Source organism: Dendrobates tinctorius, unplaced genomic scaffold, assembly GCF_039654945.1.
Source record: "Dendrobates tinctorius isolate UK_male_01 unplaced genomic scaffold, ASM3965494v1 ptg000117l, whole genome shotgun sequence".
Taxonomy (NCBI): Eukaryota; Metazoa; Chordata; class Amphibia; order Anura; family Dendrobatidae; genus Dendrobates; species Dendrobates tinctorius.
Window position 1 is genome coordinate 8,128,948 of NW_027361785.1, and position 19,129 is coordinate 8,148,076.

At 41.6% G+C, this 19,129-nt stretch overlaps 1 protein-coding gene across 1 annotated transcript in view; it reads right to left on the reverse strand.

Annotated features, from left to right (window-relative positions):
• Positions 1-1,971: 1,971 nt before the first annotated feature.
• Positions 1,972-19,129, reverse strand: part of CYBB (cytochrome b-245 beta chain) — a 100,329-nt gene continuing 83,171 nt past the window's right edge. Inside the window, exons 12-13 of the mRNA XM_073590508.1 lie at positions 12,518-12,642; positions 1,972-2,656 (exon numbers count right to left, since the gene is read on the reverse strand). Of these exons, the coding sequence (XP_073446609.1) occupies positions 2,530-2,656; positions 12,518-12,642 (252 nt within the window). The 3' untranslated portion in view covers positions 1,972-2,529. The remainder of the gene's footprint in view (positions 2,657-12,517; positions 12,643-19,129) is intronic.

Genomic DNA, 19,129 nt, shown 5'->3' on the forward strand with positions numbered 1-19,129 from the left:
AATGATATTTTCACCCCCAATTTTTTATTTTCCAAAGGGTAACAGAAGAAATTGGGCCCCAAGAGTTATTGTACAATTTGTCCTGAGTACAGTGATACCCCACTGTTTTGGCGCATGGCAGAGCTAGGAAGAGAAGGAGCACCGTTTGACTTTTTCAACGCAGAATTGGCTGGAATTGAGATCAGACGCCATGTCGCATTTGGAGAGCCCCTGATGCGCCCAAACAGTGGAAACCACCCAATTCTAACTCCAACCCTAACCCCCAACACACCCCTAACTCTAGCCCTAACGGGAAAATGGAAATAAATACTTTTTTTTAATTTTATTATTTTTCCCTAACTAAGGGGGTGATAAAGGGGGGTTTGATTTACTATTTATATCGGGTTTTTATGTTTGGCAGCTGTCACGCTAAAAGATGCTTTTTATTGTAAAAAATAGTTTTTGCATCACCACATTTTGAGAACTATAATTTTTCCATATTTTGGCACACAGAGTCATGTGAGGTCTTATTTTTTGCGGGACGACTTAATGTTTTTACTGGTACCATTTTCGGGCACATGACTTTTTAGATCACTTTTTATTATGATTTTTGGGAGGCAGAATGAACAAAAACCAGCAGTTCATGAATTTCTTTTGGGGCGGCATGTTTATACCATTCCGCGTGTGGTAAAATTAATAAAGTGGTTTTATTTTTTGGGTCAGTACGATTACAGTGATACCTCATTTATATCTTTTTTTAATCTTTTGGCACTTTTATACAATAAAAACAATTTTATATAAAAAATAATTATTTTTGCATCACTTTATTCTGCGAGCCATAACTTTTTTATTTTTTTGCTAATGACGCTGGCTCGTTACTTGCAAGACAAGATGACGTTTTCAGTGGTACCATGTTTATTTATATCCGTCTTTTTGACCGCATGTAATTCCACTTTTTGTTCGGTGGTATGATGATAAAGCATTGTTTTTTTGCCTTTTTTAAGGGGTTCACTAAAGGGGTTAACTAGTGGGACAGTTTTATAGGGCAGGTTGTTACGAATGCAGCGATACTAAATATGTGTACTTTTATTGTTTATTTTTAACATAAAGAAATTAATTTATTGGGGAATATTTTTTTCTCTTTAGATTTTTTTTTTTTTTACTTTTTTACATTGTCCCAAGGTGCGACATTACTATGTAAAGTCAGAACGCTGATCTGACACTTTGCAGAGCACTGCATCAGATCAGTGATCTGACAGGCAGTGTAGGAGGCTTCTCAGCACCTGCTCTCAACAGGCACTGACAAGCCACCTCCCTGCAGGACCCGGAAGGACCCCGTGGCCATCTTGGATCCGGGGGCCTGCAGGGAGGAGGCCCTTGGAACAGCGCGATCACATTGCGGTGTTCTGAGGGTCTCAGGGAAGTACGCAGGGAGCCCCCTCCCTGCCCGATGCTTCCCTGTGCAACCGGAACATTGCAATCATGTTTGATCGCAGTGTTCCGGGGGTTAAAGTGCCAGGAGCGGTCCCTGTAAATTACCATATATTTCTTCATTCAGCTGCATGAAACCTTACTTTAAAGCATTTGTTAAAGGGAACCTGTCAGGTGCACCCAGAACTGCCAACAGTTGTGCCTACATAGCTAAACACCCTGCTTAACAGTCCCTGTATTACATTACACACATAGAGAAGTGAAAAAAAATTTGGATCATGCACAGTGCGCCTCTCTGAAGTCAGGAAGCATATACCTGGCTTCAGAGGAACAATGCAGTGAGGGAAAGAAGCGCATGGTATTTATAGTGCTGATGACGACGCTAGTGCTTGTAAGTCATATTATCAGGCTTTTCCTGGTGCTTCTCCCTACCCCTCTGTCCTTGAGCGACAGGTCTTTCCCTACATGAGTGTAGCTATCAGGTGCACTTTAACCTGAAGAACCAAAATGAAATGTATTATGTGCAAAATGCAAAGGAAAACATCTAAAAAAAAAATAATACTAGTTATCAAATATTCTTTATTTTTAATAAAAAAAATTGAATAATCTGTGGCTAGCAAAGTAAATGAAATTGGATGCATAAACATAATATTTGTAGAGTCATGATTCATGAATCTTCAACTGTAAAGCATTCATAGAGGAATTACACCTTACATCTTATTATCGACAATTTACATTTTCAGACATTTTTTGAAAGCAATAAGCTTGGCTGAAAGCGAATCGGAAGCAAATCAGTAATAATTAAGTATTCTATGCTAGTGTTCAGAATATTATACGAGCAAGTGCTCCAAAGTACTCTAGAAAAACCACAATAAAGGTATTCAAGGCAAAGGATTCCCACATATTGAATTTGGTAGAAACTAGTGTACAGAGCTCATTGGACCTAGTAGTCTGCAATTATTCATGCAATAGAAGAAGTCACATTCTCAAAATACTGAGGGAGAGAGGATAGGTAGCTAACAAGTTTTCAGGCAAAGAACCTCAAAGAATCAGAATCTTTAGGGTTATGAAATCAAAGGATACTTTTAATGAATACATGAATGGAAAATTTCTGCTGAACTAGAAGTTTTCTTTATTGAAAATAAAGTGCACCGCTCTAGGATCCACACTCGAGTTGGCAATGGACAATTTGCTGAGGGTCTCTGCGAGGGTTTCCGGTCCACACAAGAAAACGCCAACTCTGGAGCTTAATTGAAAAAAAATATGTTTGATTGTAACAAAGCAACTTCTTAAACAGCTTAGGGTGGTTTCACATTAGCGCTTTTTAAGCGCACGCACGGCCGGGGGTAGCTCCGCCCCTGAGCCGGCTCTCTGCCCGGCGTGCCCGCCCCTTGCTTGTAGCGCCGCCTCCTAGCGCACAGCGGCGCCTGCGATCGGCGCACCCTATCTTTAGCATAGGGTGCGCAGATCGTGCGCAGGCCGTGCGCTAGTTGCGCTTTGACCTGCGCTGCGCACTTTTGACGGTGCGCCGTGCGCGCCGAAATCCGAAAAGTTTGATTTTGGCGCGCATGGCGCACCGTCAAATGTGCGCAGCGCAGGTCAAAGCGCAACTAGCGCATGGCCTGCGCACGATCTGCGCACCCTATGCTAAAGATAGGGTGCGCCGATCGCAGGCGCCGCTGTGCGCTAGGAGGCGGCGCTACAAGCAAGGGGCGGGCACGCCGGGCAGAGAGCCGGCTCGGGGGCGGAGCTACCCCCGGCCGTGCGTGCGCTTAAAAAGCGCTAATGTGAAACCACCCTTAGAACAATCTAAAACAACAATTATTTTACAACCTGTCTACAAAATAATTCTTCCATGCAAAATAACCCCTTTAATCCTATGTACATGTTCGCATACAGCGGGTGAACTATATATTGAACATGTCACCAAGTAAATATATTTCTAAAGGTGCTATTGACATGAAATTCTCACCAGACGTCGTCAACAACCAACCCAATCCACAGTGGCAAAGAAATCAAAACATATAAGCCATATATTAAGTTATGCGTAATAATGAGAAATGACACAGGGAAAAAATATTGAACACATGCAGAAAGAGAAGTGCAAAAAGCGAAGTCATGACACCAGCTGAAATCTATCAGTAATTAGAAAGAAATCCTGCCACTTAGTGAAAAATAATATCAGCTGATTCAACTAACGGTCTATAAAAAGGTGCATCCTTACCATGGTGACACACAAGAAACATCTCATGATGAGTAATACCGGTGAGATGTCTCAAGAACTTTGTAACCTTATTGTTGCAAAATATACTTCTGGCATTTGTGATGACACAGCATTTTATCTTAATTAACCAGACTTCTCAGTAAGCCATGAGGAATAGACTTATCTATATGTTGACTTTTGAATTTATGTGTTTCTTTCTTCAGTTAGTCAAGAGTCTGAAATGTTGACTCTTCTTGTAGGTTAAATTGATATTTATAAATTGATGAATGGTTGTTATTTACCTCTTATATCAGCTCCTACAGTTTAGTGTATGGTTATCTTTGCAAAACTGGTATGCAGGGTCACTGAACAATGATATTTGCTGATATGTTGATTACACATAGGCTTGAAGGACAATAGTTATGAACTATGTAAGTGGGATATGCCTCTGTAACAGGTTATCCAAGTCATACAGATATCCAATAGAACCAGAGACACTTTACAAAACCACAGCCAGGAAAACTCTAAAAGACAGCAGCCAAGACATCATGGCTCCATCATAAGGGACACAGATTTGACATTCTACAGGATGCCAGCTTCTGGGACCACGGTTGAAAAAATACAAATCTGCTCCAATGACCATCACTGAAGCCATGGATATGTTTGGGATAGTCAGGATTTGGACCCACTGATCACCTGAGCCCATCGATACGTTTGGGAAAGCCAGGATTTGGACCCACCGGTCACCTGGCTCCATGAAGATGTTCGTAGAAGCCAGGTTGTGACCCTCCGGTCACTTAACCTTGTACCTCAATGGACTGTCAGCTTCCAAAGCTTGTCATTACCTCCTCTCTGTGTGTGCCACAGGTGGAGGAAAATGGTCCTGCAAATCACAGCTGCTTTAATCCTGGTGAGTCAGCCGAAGGGTGAGACTCTGTAATTTTGCACTTGGGTGTTTTGCTGGGTCTCTTCTATATATTATTTGCCTGTTTTGTAGTTCAATAAAGTATTGTCACACTGTTTTACCCTCACCATGTGTTGTCTGAGTAGCATTATGCCCACGGTAAAAGGAGAGTGGGGGTTCGGTGGGATAAGCCCTGGTCCATGCGGTTTTAGCTAGTGGACTACTGATCCCCGTGTCTCCACAGCATTGGATACAGAAGAATTTCTAATCTACTGAAAGTTCCATTGAACACAGTTGGGGCCATAATCCAGAAGTTCAAAGAACATCACTTACTTAACAATAAACTGGCCACAATCTGATGTTCCCTGCAAGATTGCAATTTTTTTTAAAGAACACAATACAGTAAGTAATGCACTCAACCTACATGGATTGCTTGCACTCTCACCACTCAAGATTCCATTGCTGAACAAAAAGCATGTTCAAGCACGTTTAAAGTTTGTTCAACAACATTTAGACAAGCCGGTGAAATAATGGGAGAATCTAGTCTGGTCAGATGAGACCAAAACTGAACTCATTGGATGACACAATACACACCCTGTTTGGAGGCCAAAACTCACTGCATAAAATCCCATGAACACCATACCAACAGTGAAGTTTGGAGGTGGGAGCATCATGATGTGTGGGGCTGTTTTTCAGATTACAGCAGTGTAAATATGCTGCCATCTACCAGGATGATGAAGATGAAACATAGGTGGACATTTCAGAAAGACAATGATCTCAAACCCACAGCGAAATAAACTCTCAATTAGTTTCAGAGAAAGAAAATAAAACTGTTAGCACCTGACCAGAATCTAACAGAAAATGTATGGAAGGAACTTAAGCTCAAAGTTCATAGGAGTCCATTGAACCTACAATTGGTTCTGTAGAAGAATAGGCCAAAATTACACATGAGCAATGCATGTGACTAGTTTCTCAATACAAGAAGCTTCTTGAAGCTGTCAACACCAGCAAAGGCTTTTTTGTATGAAATACTAAATGCTAGTAAGCATGTTTAATACTTTTCCCTGTGTAATTTCTCATTATTACATCTTACTTAATTTATGGACATCTATGGTTTGATTTCTTTGCCTGTGTGGATTGGATGTGTTGTTGCCAACATCTGGTGAGAATTTCATAATTTCATGTTAATACCACCTTTAACCCCTTCACTACCAAGGGTGGTTTGCACGTTAACTACCGGGCCAATTTTTACAATTCTGACCACTGTACCTTTATGAGGTCATAACTCTGGAACGCTTCTATGGATCCCGGTGATTCTGACATTGTTTTCTCGTGACATATTGTACTTCATGTTAGTGGTAAAATTGCATTCAAATAACTTGCGTTTATTTGTGAAAAAAACGAAAATTTGGCGAAAATTTTGAAAATTTCGCAATTTTCCAACTTTGAATTTTTATGCCCTTAAATCACAGCGATACGGCACACAAAAAACTTAATACATAACATTTCCCACATGTTTACTTTACATCAGCACAGTTTTGGAACCAAAATTTTTTTTTGTTAGGAAGTTATAAGGGTTAAAAATTGACCAGCGATTTCTCATTTTTGCAACACCATTTTATTTTTAGGGACCACTTCACATTTGAAGCCACTTTGAGGGGTCTATATGATAGAAAATACCCAAAAGTGACACCATTCTAAAAACTGCACCCCTTAAGGTGCTTAAAACCACATTCAAGAAGTTTATTAACCCTTTAGGTGCGTCACAGGAATTTTTTGAATATTAAAAAAAAAATGAACATTTAACTTTTTTTCACAAAAAAAATACTTCAGGTTCAATTTTCTTTATTTTACCAAGGGTAACAGGAGAAATTGGACTGCAAGACTTATTGTGCAATTTGTCCTGAGTACGCTGATGCCTGATATGTGGGGGGGAACCACTGTTTCGGCGCATGGCAGAGCTCAGAATGGAAGGAGCGCCGTTTGACTTTTTCAATGCAAAATTGGCTGGAATTCAGATCGGACGCCATGTCACGTTTGGCGAGCCCCTGATGTACCTAAACAGTGGAAACCCCCCCAAGTGACCCCATTTTGGAAACTAGACCCCCCAAGGAACTTATCTAGATATGTGGTGAGAACTTTGAACCCACAAGGGCTTCGCAGAAGTTTATAACGTACAGCGGTACAATTAAAAAATCATATTTTTTCCACAAAAATGATCTTTTCACCCCCAATTTTTATTTTTCCAAGGGTAACAGGACCCTAAAAGTTATTGTGCAATTTGTCCTGAGTACGCTGATACCCCATATGTGGGTGTAAATGACTATTTGGGCGCATAGCAGAGCTCGGAAGGGAAGCAGCGCCATTTGACGTTTTTGGCTAGAATTGAGATCGGACACCATGTCGCGATTGGAAAACCCCTGATGTACCAAAACAGTGGAAACCCCCCACAAATGACACCATTTTGGAATCTAGACCCCCCAAGGAACTTATCTAGATGTGTGGTGAGAACTTTGAACCCCCAAGGGCTTCACAGAAGTTTATAACGTACAGCAGTACAATTAAAAAATCATATTTTTTCCACAAAAATGATCTTTTCACCCTCAATTCTTATTTTTCCAAAAGTAACAGGACCCTAAAAGATATTGTGCAATTCATCCTGAGTACGTTGATACCCCACATGTGGGGGTAAACCACTATTTGGGCGTATGGCAGAGCTCGGAAGGGAAGCAGCGCCATTTGACGTTTTTGGCTGGAATTGAGATCGGACACCATGTCGCGTTAGGAAAGCCCCTGATGTACCAAAACAGTAGAAACCCCCCCACAAATGACACCATTTTGGAAACTAGACCCCCCAAGGAACTTATCTAGATGTGTGGTGAGCACTTTGAACCCCCCAGTGCTTCACTGAAGTTTATAACGTCCGGGCGTGAAAATAAAAAAATCGTATTTTTTCCACAAACATGATCTTTTAGTCCCCATTTTTTTATTTTCCCAAGGGTAACAGGAGAAATTGGACCCCAAAAGTTGTTGTCCAATTTGTCCTGAGTACGCTGATACCTCATATGTGGGAGAAAACTACTGTATGGGCACACGTCGGGGCTCGGAAGGGAAGTAGTGACGTTTTGGAATGCAGACTTTGATGGATTGGTATGCGGGTGTCATATGCGTTTGGAGAGCCCCTAATGTACCTAAACTATTGAAACTCCCCACAAGTGACCCCATTTTGGAAACTAGACCCCCCACCGAGCTTATCTAGATGTGTGGAGAGCACTTTAAACCCCCAAGTGCTTCACAGAAGTTTATAACGCCTGGGCGTGAAAATAAAAAAAACATTTTTTTCCGCAAAATTATATTTTTGCCCCCAATTTTTTATTTTCCTAAGGGTAACAGGAGAAATTGGACCCCAAAAGTTGTTTTGTAATTTGTCCTGAGTAGGCTGATACCCTACATGTGGGGGTAAAACACTGTTTGGGCACATGGCAGAGCTTGGAAGGGAAGGAGCACCATTTGACTTTTTCAACGCAGAATTGGCTGGAATTGAGATCAGAAGCCATGTTGCCTTTGGAGAGCACCTGATGTGCCCAAACAGTGGAAACCCCCAATTATAACTCCAACCCGAACCTCAACACACCCCTAACCCTAATCTGAGCCCTAGCCCTAACCCTAGCCCTAACCCTAGCCCTAACCCTAGCTCTAACCCTAACCCTAACCCTAACCCTAGCCCTAACCCTAGCCCTAACCCTAGCCCTAACCCTAACCCTAGCCTAACCCTAACCCTAGCGGGAAAATGGAAATAAATACATTTTCTTTTAGTTTTATTATTTTTCCCTAACTAAGGGGGTGATAACGGGGGGTTTGATTTACGATTTATGGCGGTTTTTATGTTTGGCGGCTGTCGCACGCTAAAAGACGCTTTTTATTGTAAAAATAGTTTTTGCATCACCACATATTGTGAGCTATAATTTTTCCGTATTTTGACCCACCGAGTCATGTGAGGTCTTATTTTTTGCGGGACGAGTTGACGTTTTTATTGGTACCATTTTCGGGCACGTGACATTTTTTGATCGCTTTTTATTCCGATTTTTGGGACGCAGAATGAACAAAAACCAGCGTTTCATGAATTTCTTTTGGGGGGGTGCGTTTACACCGTTCCGCGTGCGGTAAAATTGATAAAGCGGTTTTATTCTTCGGGTCAGTACGGTTACAGCGATACCTCATTTAGGTCGTTTTTTTATGTTTTGTCGGTTTTTTGCAATGAAAACTATTTTATATAAAAAATAATTATTTTTGTATCGCTTTATTCTGCGAGCTATAACTTTTTTATTTTTTTGCGGATGATGCTGTATGGTGGATCGTTTTTTGCGGGACAAGATGACGTTTTCAGCGGTACCATGCATATTTATATGCGTCTTTTTGATCGCGCGTTATTGCACTTTTTGTTCGGTGGTATGATAATAAATCATTATTTTTTGCTTCGTTTTTTATTTTTATTTTTTAAGGGGTTCGCTAAAGGGGTTAACTAATGGGACAGTTTTATAGGGCAGATCATTACGGACGCGGCGATACCAAATATGTGTACTTTTATTGTTTTTGTTTTTTTTTATTTTGAAAAAATGGATTTATTGGGGAATATTTTTTTTTTTTTTACTGATTTATTTAGCGATTTTTTTTTAATTATTTTTAACACTTTTTTTTTTTTACTTTATTACCTTGTCCCAGGTGGGACATCACTGTCCTGTGACAGATCGCTGATCTGTCACATCACAGATCACTGTGACAGATCAGCGATCTGTCACAGGCACTGCTGCAGACTTCCTCATGCCTGCGCTTTGCAGGCAGTGAGGAAGTCAGCTCCCTGCAGGCCCCCGTCGCCATCTTGGATCCGGGGGCCTGTAGGGAAAGAGACCCCCGCAGCAGCGCTGCACATTGCGCTGCCGTGGGGGGCTCAGGGAAGCACGGAGGGAGCCCCCTCCCTGCCGATGCTTCCCTTTAACCCCCGGTACACCGCGATCGCGTTTGATCGCGGTGTGCAAGGGGTTAACGTGTCGGGGGCGGTCCGTGACCGCCCCTGACACATTGTGCCGGGTGTCAGCTATGATAATTAGCTGACACTCGGCCGCGATCAGCGGCGCTCACCACGTGGGCGCCGCTGATCGCGATGACGTAATATTCCGTCCATGGTAATTAGGTCCATGGTCACATGGACGGAATATTACGTCAATTGTAGGTAAGGGGTTAAAAATATATTTACCTAAAAAATTGGTGACATGTTCAATACTTATTTGAGCCGCTGTATATGGTAAATACCACTGTAAAGTCTAAGGACAGTTTTGCTTTTCTCTGTGTTATGTACGGTATTTTTTAACATAACATACCATGTATATCTGTTCTACAGTATTAAAAAAGTTTGCTTACATAGTTACATGACAAAGTTCCAGGACAAGTACTACACATGCACACATTTTGTATGTGCTATTGAAGTTTAATGCTGTTAATACACAGGTACAGCCCACAGATGGATGTGACATTATTTTTGCAAGACAACAGCCATGTTTTTCTTACCCTGTATAAGGGTTGGAATCGGTAGGTTCTTGTTATCTCTTCTAAAATGGTTGTTAAAATAGCCAGTTCACAGTGCAGGTAAAAAGAATGATGCTGGTTTGGTTTTTAGCTCCCAGCCTAACCTCAGCTACAAAAGGCATCCAAAGATATTGCTGGTAAGTCATGGTAGGAAAAAGTAGTTATCATATGGGCAGTGGTTAACCTGACTTTGCAATTGATCTCTATCACAAACGTGTTGTTTAGGATTTTCCGGTACAGTATTGCTGAAGGAAGTGATTGACTGCAGCAGCCATAAGAACGTATATCATGTGATCAGTGCAGCAAGGTAACTAAAGACCATTGAAAAACTTTGGAGTGATTCGTAATTTTTATTTACCCTAACCTTTGTTAAATTGGATTATGTTATATAATTTGTTCAATTTACTACAATCTTGAGTCATCCACTACAAAATGTAGATGTTAAACTTTTTTTTTAACGCGGGAGTCTATTTCCAGGTCAACGGAAATCTGTCACAGCATCTTTAAAGGGAACAAGTCAGCAGGATTGTGTTGAGTAACCTACAGACAGTGCCTCAGGTTGGTGCCGTTATACTGATTAAATGATACCTTGGTTGATGAAATCTGTCTTGTGGTTGTTGTTTAATCTTTTTTTTCAGTTAATGATAGATATGCTTGTGCTCCAGGGCATCCTGTGGTGGTGGTCTTTATGTGGTGTTCTGCTTAACTATTTATCTGTATGGCTTCTGACAGGTCACTGATCCCTGAGTACTAAGAAAACACCGTATGCACTACTTGGAGAGATGCACAAATAGGGTCCCACACCTTGTGTAAAGTAAGAAAGAAATTTTACACTCAACTTCTGAATGAATGCAGTTGTATTTAATGCAGCCAAATTAAACAAAACGTTTCGGCCTCATGTGGCCTTCATCAGTTAGCAGACTGCTCAGAGAGAGGAAAAGACTTTGGTCAATGAAACAGGTAGGGGAATATATCCCATTTAAATGCAGCCGCTGGTAAGCAGCAGTAGGTGTGGGACAATGCTGTACAGTGTCCTTACAGACGTCAAAAGAGTGTGTGCGTGCTGCCTGCAGTGACGCGGTTTCCACCGTTCGTCGAACGGTGGAAACCATGTCAATGTCAATGCAGGCAGCACGTGCACACTCTTTTGACATCTGTAAGGACACTGTACAGCACTGTGCCCACACATTCCCCTACCTGTTTCATTGACCAAGGTCTTTTCCTATCTCTGAGCAGTCTGCTAACTGATGAAGGCCACATGAAGCCGAAATGTTTTGTTTAATTTGGCTGCATTAAATACAACTGCATTCATTCAGAAGTTGAGTGCCAAGTTTCTTTCTTACTGATCTCTGAATGACCGGCCCCCCTATTTTACATAATAAATATTCTTTATATTGAAAAAACAAAAATCACCTTCTGCAGCATTATTGCATCTATAATGTATGTTTAATTATTTTTTATGATATACATAAATGGTATACATTAATTCCTTAAAAAAAAAAAAATCAGTCTGAAAATGGTGCCTGCTGCACCTGCTACCGGCGATCCAATAGCTGCTACTGCGCAGGCGCCAGCAGCACCATCTTGCTAGAGAGAAAAAAAATGCCTCATCCAAGATGACACCACCGGCGCCTGTGCAGTAGCATCTATCAGATCGCCGATTTTCAGGCTGATTTTTTCTTATTAGGAATGTATACCATAAAAACAAATAATTAAATACATATTATAGATGCAATCATGCTGCAGCGCCGGCACCTGCCTGCAGAATGTGATTGATTTATTTTTTTAATATATATAATATTCATTTATGTAAAATAGGGGGCAGGTCAATGAGGGATCAGTGACCTGTCAGAAGCCATACACATGAATACCTAAACAGAGCACCACATAACGACCCCCCTCCCTCACAGGCTGCCCCGGAGCACGAGCGAGCATATCATTAACTGAAAACTGCAAATAAAGATTAAACAACAACCACAAGACAGATTTCGTCAACAAAGCTATCATTTTAATCAGTATAACGGCACTGACCTGACAATGTCTGTAGGTTACCTAGCACAATCCTGCTGACAGGTTCCCTTTAACATCTCATTCTATATATGTTTGAATTAGCTGTAGACACAAAGAATAAGGACATAGGGAAGGACAATTCTGTACAGCTAATTATATTCATAATCTGCCAAACCAGTTGCAAGCTGGGTGTAGGCCTGACAATTTTTCAAAATGTGCTATATATCATTGCTGTTATGAAAATATTCACTAAATAAATGAATTTGGAATAATGGAACAGTTGATTACAGTGGTAATCATTTTTGGTGGCATTCTACACTGTGAGCCCACATATATCAATATTGTAGGTATTGAGGACAATTTGGATCACACCCATTGGACACAGCTAGTATAAATCCAATACATACCTTGCATGTGCACTTGCAATATTTTTAAATTCATTTTCCCAGTTAGGTCTTCCATACAAGGTCTTCTGTTTCAGGCCAGTGATCACATCCTTTTCTTGGTCATGGTGTAAAGAGAAAGCTGTGGCCTAATAAAATACATTACAAATAAGTAACAACTAACAAAAGATCAGTGATTTGAAATGAAATTAAAGCTTTGATGCATATTACTTTTTCTCAGTATGATTTGCACAACTCACTTATTGGGACACCATTGCATTTAAAAAAGGGCATTCTAACTAAGGCCACGTTCACACAATCAGTATTTGGTCAGTACTTTACATCAGTACTTGTAAGCCAAAACCAGGAGTGGGTGAAAAATGCAGACGTGGTGATATGTTTCTATTATACTTTTGCCCTAATTGTTCCAGTTCTGTTTTGGCTTACAAATACTGATGTAAAATACTGATCAAATATTGAAAGTATGAATGTGGCCTTAATGTCATAGTTATTCCATGAGCTTAGAAAAGAGACCATGTGCTATGACAGGTAAGAGCATGTCATAGTGTGGTGCCCTGTGTCTTTACCGCCACAAAATGGTTAAATATGTACTGTTTTGAATGTGTTTTGTGAGCAATGGGAGTTATGCTTTCTCTGCTAGAGACCACAACACACACAATTTGCCACACTCCTTTACTTGTCTGAAGGTTAGAGCTTTGCAGACATACCCTAAATGGGAGGGGGAGGAGTCGTGAGTTGTTGTTTCAGTGAACAAAAAAAGGAAGTAAATGCTCCTGGCAGCCATGATGACATGTGGTCCCTCTAGGAGCAAAGCAAAGAAGCATCAGGGTATCAGCCCCTAGGCCATCCATGCTTTCAGAGCAGGGTGGTAAGCTGAGAGACTGTGTGAGTTTATACAACGTACAGTGGAGTGTTTTCCCCGGGAATACAGCAGCAAACTAGGATCAGTGAAGGATTTTGCAAGAAGGAACTTCACACAGGATCCAAGCTACAAAACACAGTGAGTAGTGGCTATACTAGAAGTTCCAATCTCTGGGAAGCCTTGGTCCCAGAAGGGATTAGAATAGCGGGGAGCTTACACTGAGTCACAAGCAGATTGAAGGATAACTCCCATTCTCCAGCAAAGACTGTAACCTGGTGAGAGTTGTAATATCTCCCTGAACTGCACCTGAACTACAGTAAATGATAAAGTGACTTTCCTTGTCTCCTGCCTTATTACTCTGTGCCTTCTACTTCCATCGCAATCTCTGGGGGTTAGCCCTGGTTGGAGAGGGTTTAACATCTGCACTGCCAACACCATCTACTCCCCCAGGGATCATCTGCAGTGTCGGCTATACTACAGTCGAACACTCCAACTGGCATCACGAATCAATACATAAACTTTATCCCCATTCAATTCAACCCCTTTTATATGACCGCCTGAGGCCACGGACCGAGTCACTGCCACTGTGACTTTTCCCATTGAAGTTAACGGGCCTGGTGCAGAGTATCCCACAGCCTCTGGGGTGCGTCAATAGGATAAATAAAGCCGTAAATACTCAGTAGTTGTGTCAACATGACATGCACCTATGGATATATAGCATGCATGAGGCATTTAAAATACAGTTGTTGTCATAGCTCAGTTTAGGGATTTGATCGGTTCCCCTGTCTACTGAGCTATTGACCTTTCTTCCCTGTCCAAATGCTGATGGTTTCCACAGCCTTTGTTTTGCTTTCTTGGTTTTCTCCTTTCCAGGTGTTTTTTGTTTTACCGCTTTGGTTTGCCCTATAAAAATTCAGCGTGGGGTTTTATATGTTCACCCTTCACTGCACTTTAATGCTGGCTATATCTCTTTGTGGATGTGTGTTCAGACATTTCAGCCCTTGAGCTAAGGGGTTTACCCAATTGTATTCTTGCAGCGAGTCTGTTTGCACCAACATCAAACTTGATCCTTTTTTGCTTCTTCTTAGTTTTCCTCCTCTACCCTTTATTTTTTTTTGTCATTTTTCACCTTGGAGTTTCTTTTTTTACTTCACCACTTCCTTTACTCTTGTTGGCAATGTGTTGTGGTCTCCCCTTTGGTTCCCCAGATAAAAGAAAGCCCTTGATGGCCTTTTAGGGAGTTAGGTCTAAGGTGGGGTTTTCAGTTGTGCAGCTAGGACCTTTCTAGTTTGTACAAGGATCAGGAGGGTATATGTGCATGTGTGTGTGTGTGTATGTGTGTGTACACTTTCACAACATTGTAGCCAGCCTATTAGTACATTCTGAGGCATCAGAATGGATCCAGTAAATGTCTTAGCCATACAACTGCAATCTTGATCCTTGGAGGTTGCAGGTCTACAACAGCTCGCATGTTCTGCTGCTGTGAATGACTCAGCCCTAGAAAGCACTGCGTATGAACCCAACTTAAAGTTGCCGGATTTCTTCAACAGGGACAGAAGTAAGTTTTCAGATTTTTTTTTTTGCCACGTGTAAATTATACTTTCACCTTCATCTTGTCTCCTCTGGGTCCGATACACAACAAGTAAGCATTGTTTTGTCTTTACTCCGTGGAAAGCCACAGACTTGGGATTTGTCTTTTCTTTAGGATTCTCCTGTGTTTTTCTCTGTTGATACATATTTCTCCGCTCTTGACCTAATTTATGATGACCATGACAGAGAGGACTACTGCTCAGTTTAGATGCTGGGTATTAGAGACTTCCTGGAATGACCCCGCTCTTCAGAGTCCATTCTGACATGGAATTTCGGATCAGATTATGGATATGCTGGTCTACAATCTCTGACCACAGTCCCTGGAGGAAGCTATGACACTTGCTGTCTGTTTAAATAGATGTCTGAGAGATAGGGACACATTTAAAGGTGTTTCAATGGCATCTTCCTCACTATCGGTTGAAACTTGTGAACATAAGCAAACAGATGTTTGCAGAGATATAGTGAGGTTACTGAACTTGACACATCAGCATGTTTTTTTTATACTGTGGTCGTTCAGGTCATGTCGTGGTTGAATGTTTTCAAATCTAATAATAAACTTCTTAAAAAGGAGACTTTAAAGGATAAAGTTGTAGGTTCCAAGAGTGTGAGATTGTCTCTTGTATTTTTTTCTTACAGGCATACTTAGAGATTAAAACCAGTTTTATTTTTATGCCTGATTTTATAGATTCATATTCAGCCTTGAATCCAATTGATTATGATTTTGCTTTAAACTGTGGTTATGATTTATCTTACCTCTGTCTTCCCATTTAGGTTTCAGCAATTGATAACTCTACTTTTTCACAAGGTCACATCACTATGAAGGTCAACAATGTATATATGACAGTAGGAGACTTACATATTGAATTCATCTCATTCATGATTTTTTCCTTATCTACCTTCCAAATTAGCACTAGGCCTGCCATTGTTAATTAAGCATAATCTTGCAATTAATTGGGAGACTCAGGATTAGGTCTTTGGGTGACTCTTGCTTTTCCAAATGTTCGGCAAGATCTTTGGCTTCTGTGAGCACTTGTTAGGCGTTGGATTCCTGGCACTACACAGCGGGAGTCCAGAGCCAGACATCCTGCGGTCTCCCATTCTTGCTCGACCGCTCCGGGTGTTGCTCAGCAAACACGGCGAGCCAGGCTTGCTGCTCAGACTCGCTCTGACAGCCTGGATGTTGCTGCCACCTCTGGTGCAGCAATAGCAGCGCAACCTGCTCTGCAGGGAACTGCTCCTGAGGCTAAGTCCTCATGCCGTGCTACTGGGCATGCCCGCAACTTGACCTCTCACTGGAGAGCAGGGGTCACATGCTCAGGTCCTACGTCGGATCTGATTGGTCCTTCCCAAGCTAATGGAAGGTCCTGGAAGCGCATCGCTATAAAAAGCCCGCATGGCGGCTCGGCGATGCGCTAGTGTAGCATATTATGCTGTGTGTGTATGGTGACGGATGTGTGGACTGGTGACTGACGCATTATGAAACCCCTTCCCTCGGATATTATGAATGGTGACAGAGAGTTGGATAGTCAGTCTCAGCTTGTGGCAAGCTACACGCCACGTGATCCTCGCCTACACTGGCGTCCGTCTGCGCCTGTGTCTCAGCGCCGACGTCTGCGGCTTTACCTGCCGCTGCGCTGCACTAACCGCAGCTACTCTTGGTCGCTGTTGCGACGCCACATGCAGGCCTCTGTGACATTAACAGAGCCGCGTCTCGGCATCACATTGCCTCTTGCGACTCTGTGCCAGAACAGAGCCGTCCTTAGCATTCGGGTGACGTTAACCCGAGCGCAGTACCTCATTGATTAGGTGCATCTGCCATTGTTCAGCAGCGGTCTTGTCACCTACCGCACGGTGGACTCCGGGCAGCGAAGGCACCTCCTGTTATTTTATATTTGGTGCGTTCCGCCGTACTAACAGAACTCACCTTCCAAAATTCATTCAGAACTTCTGTTATGTTTTTTCTCAGAAGAAGTGTAATGTTTTTTCTCCGCACAGGTCATGTGATTGTGCTATCGATTTCATACCAGGAGCTAAAATACCTAAAGTTTGTTTGTTTAACCTTTCTCTTCCAGAGCGAGAGGCCTTAAAAGACTATATTCAAATGAGTCTGGCTAAGGGTCATATATGGCAATCCTCCTTTTCAGTAGCCATGGGGTTTTTCTTTGCTAAGAAAAAGGATGGAGGGCTGGTAGGATTTTAGAGAGATTAATAAAATCACAGTTCACAATACTTATCCTATGCCCCTTATACTTGAGCCTTTTTAAATCAATTATCTGGAGCTAAATGGTTTTCCAAACTTGAATTGAGAGGGCCATATAGCCTTATACATGTTTGTCAATTTGATGAATGGAAGCCCGCATTCAATACAATTGAAGGTCATTTTGAAAAATTGGAGATGCCGGTTAGGTTAACCAATGCTCCAGCAGTCTTTCAAAATTTCATAGATTCAATTTTTTTGCTCTCTGGTGGGTAGATTTGTGGTAATTTACCTGGATGACATATTGATTTACTTGCGTACTATGGAGAAGCATTGTGAACATGTGAGGCAGGTTCTCCAGGTTCTACCTGACAATCATTTATTTGCTGAACTGGAGAAATGTCAATTTGAATTAGAGAAAGACCTGTTCTTAGGACATTTAGTTTCTGCATCAGGGTTTCAGATGGACACTGTTAAGGTACAAGCCATCCTTGATTGAGTTCAACTGAGTAGCATGAAAGAATTACAGAGATTTCTTGACTTTGCAAGTTTTTATTGGACATTCATTAAGAACGCTTCAGTCATAGCCAAGCCTTTAACTGACATGACTATGAAGAGAACAGATTTTTCTTCTTGGTCAGCAGAGACAGTAAATGCTTTCTCTGCTCTCATATCAGCTTCCCTAACGCTCCTGTTCTCAGCCAACCTGAGGTTGATCTGCCTTTCTTTGTCAAAGTAGACACTGCTGCTATTGGGATGTAGTTTTTGCTCCAGGTTGTGTATCAAGCTTTCTTTTTCCTCAGGTTATCATCCAGAGACTAAAGGTCAACCAGAAAGATGAATCTGGAGGTAGAGCTGTATTTGAGATCTTTTGCTTCCTTTAATCAGGAAGACTGAGGGAGGCGTCTGCCCCTTGCCGAGTTTCCACTAAATTACTGATCTTTTGCGGCTACTGTGACCTCACCTTTGATTTTTGCTGCAGGGGTTTTCATCCAGTGTTTGGGAACTTTTCAGAGTTTCAGACCTCCAAGCCAGAAGAGGAGAGATTTTTTTTCCTGTTTAATTAAGGATCTGGAGGGAGGTTGAAAGGGTCTTTTGGTAGCTACTGACAGGGCCAAGAGTGGTGCTAACCACAGATGTAAGAAGGCTCCTGACTTTGGGGTCAGGAATTTTGTGTGATTGTCCTCAAAACATTTGCACTTAAAGGTCACGTCTTGGAAATTCGCATCTAAATTTGTAGGTCCTTATACAATTATTAGCATTTTAAATCCTGTGACAGTTAAGCTGCAACTTCCTATTGCCTGGAGAATCAATAATCCTTTCCATTCTTACTTTTTTTTAAAAAATTGAGGGGCCACCTGGTCCTCAAGACATAATTGAGGTGGATTTGGAAGGGAATAGGGAGTATGAGGAAGAGTGAGTTCTTGGTTCCAGGTGGGTTAGGTGTCGTCTGCAGTATCTAGTTAAGTGGAAACGTTATGGTCCTGAAGATAACTTAATTCAGAGGATCTTCATGCAGATCGCTTGGTGAAAGACTTACATCAGTGATGTTGGATGGTAGGAGCTTCTGAGGATCCTTTGGCCCCTTGTAGAATAGAGGGTACTGTCATAGCTCAGTTTGAGTATTTGATCTGGTGACCTGTTGCTGTGTGGTCAGTTCCCCTGTCTGCTGAGCTATTGCCCTTTCTTCGCTGTCCAAATGTTAATGGTTTCTATTGTCTTTGTTTTATTTTCTGGGTTTGCTCCTCCCTAAGTGTTTCTTGTTTTACAATTTTGGTTTGCCCTATGACATTCAGAGTGGGGGTTTATATGTTCACCCTTTACTGCACTTCCTTGCTGGCTATACCTCTTGATGAATGTGTGTTCAGGAGTTCAAGACCTTCAACTAAGCGATTTATCTTGTTTTGTCAACTCCAGTTGTATTTTTGCAGTCAGTCTGTTTGCTTTCCCTCAAAGCATCTTTTCT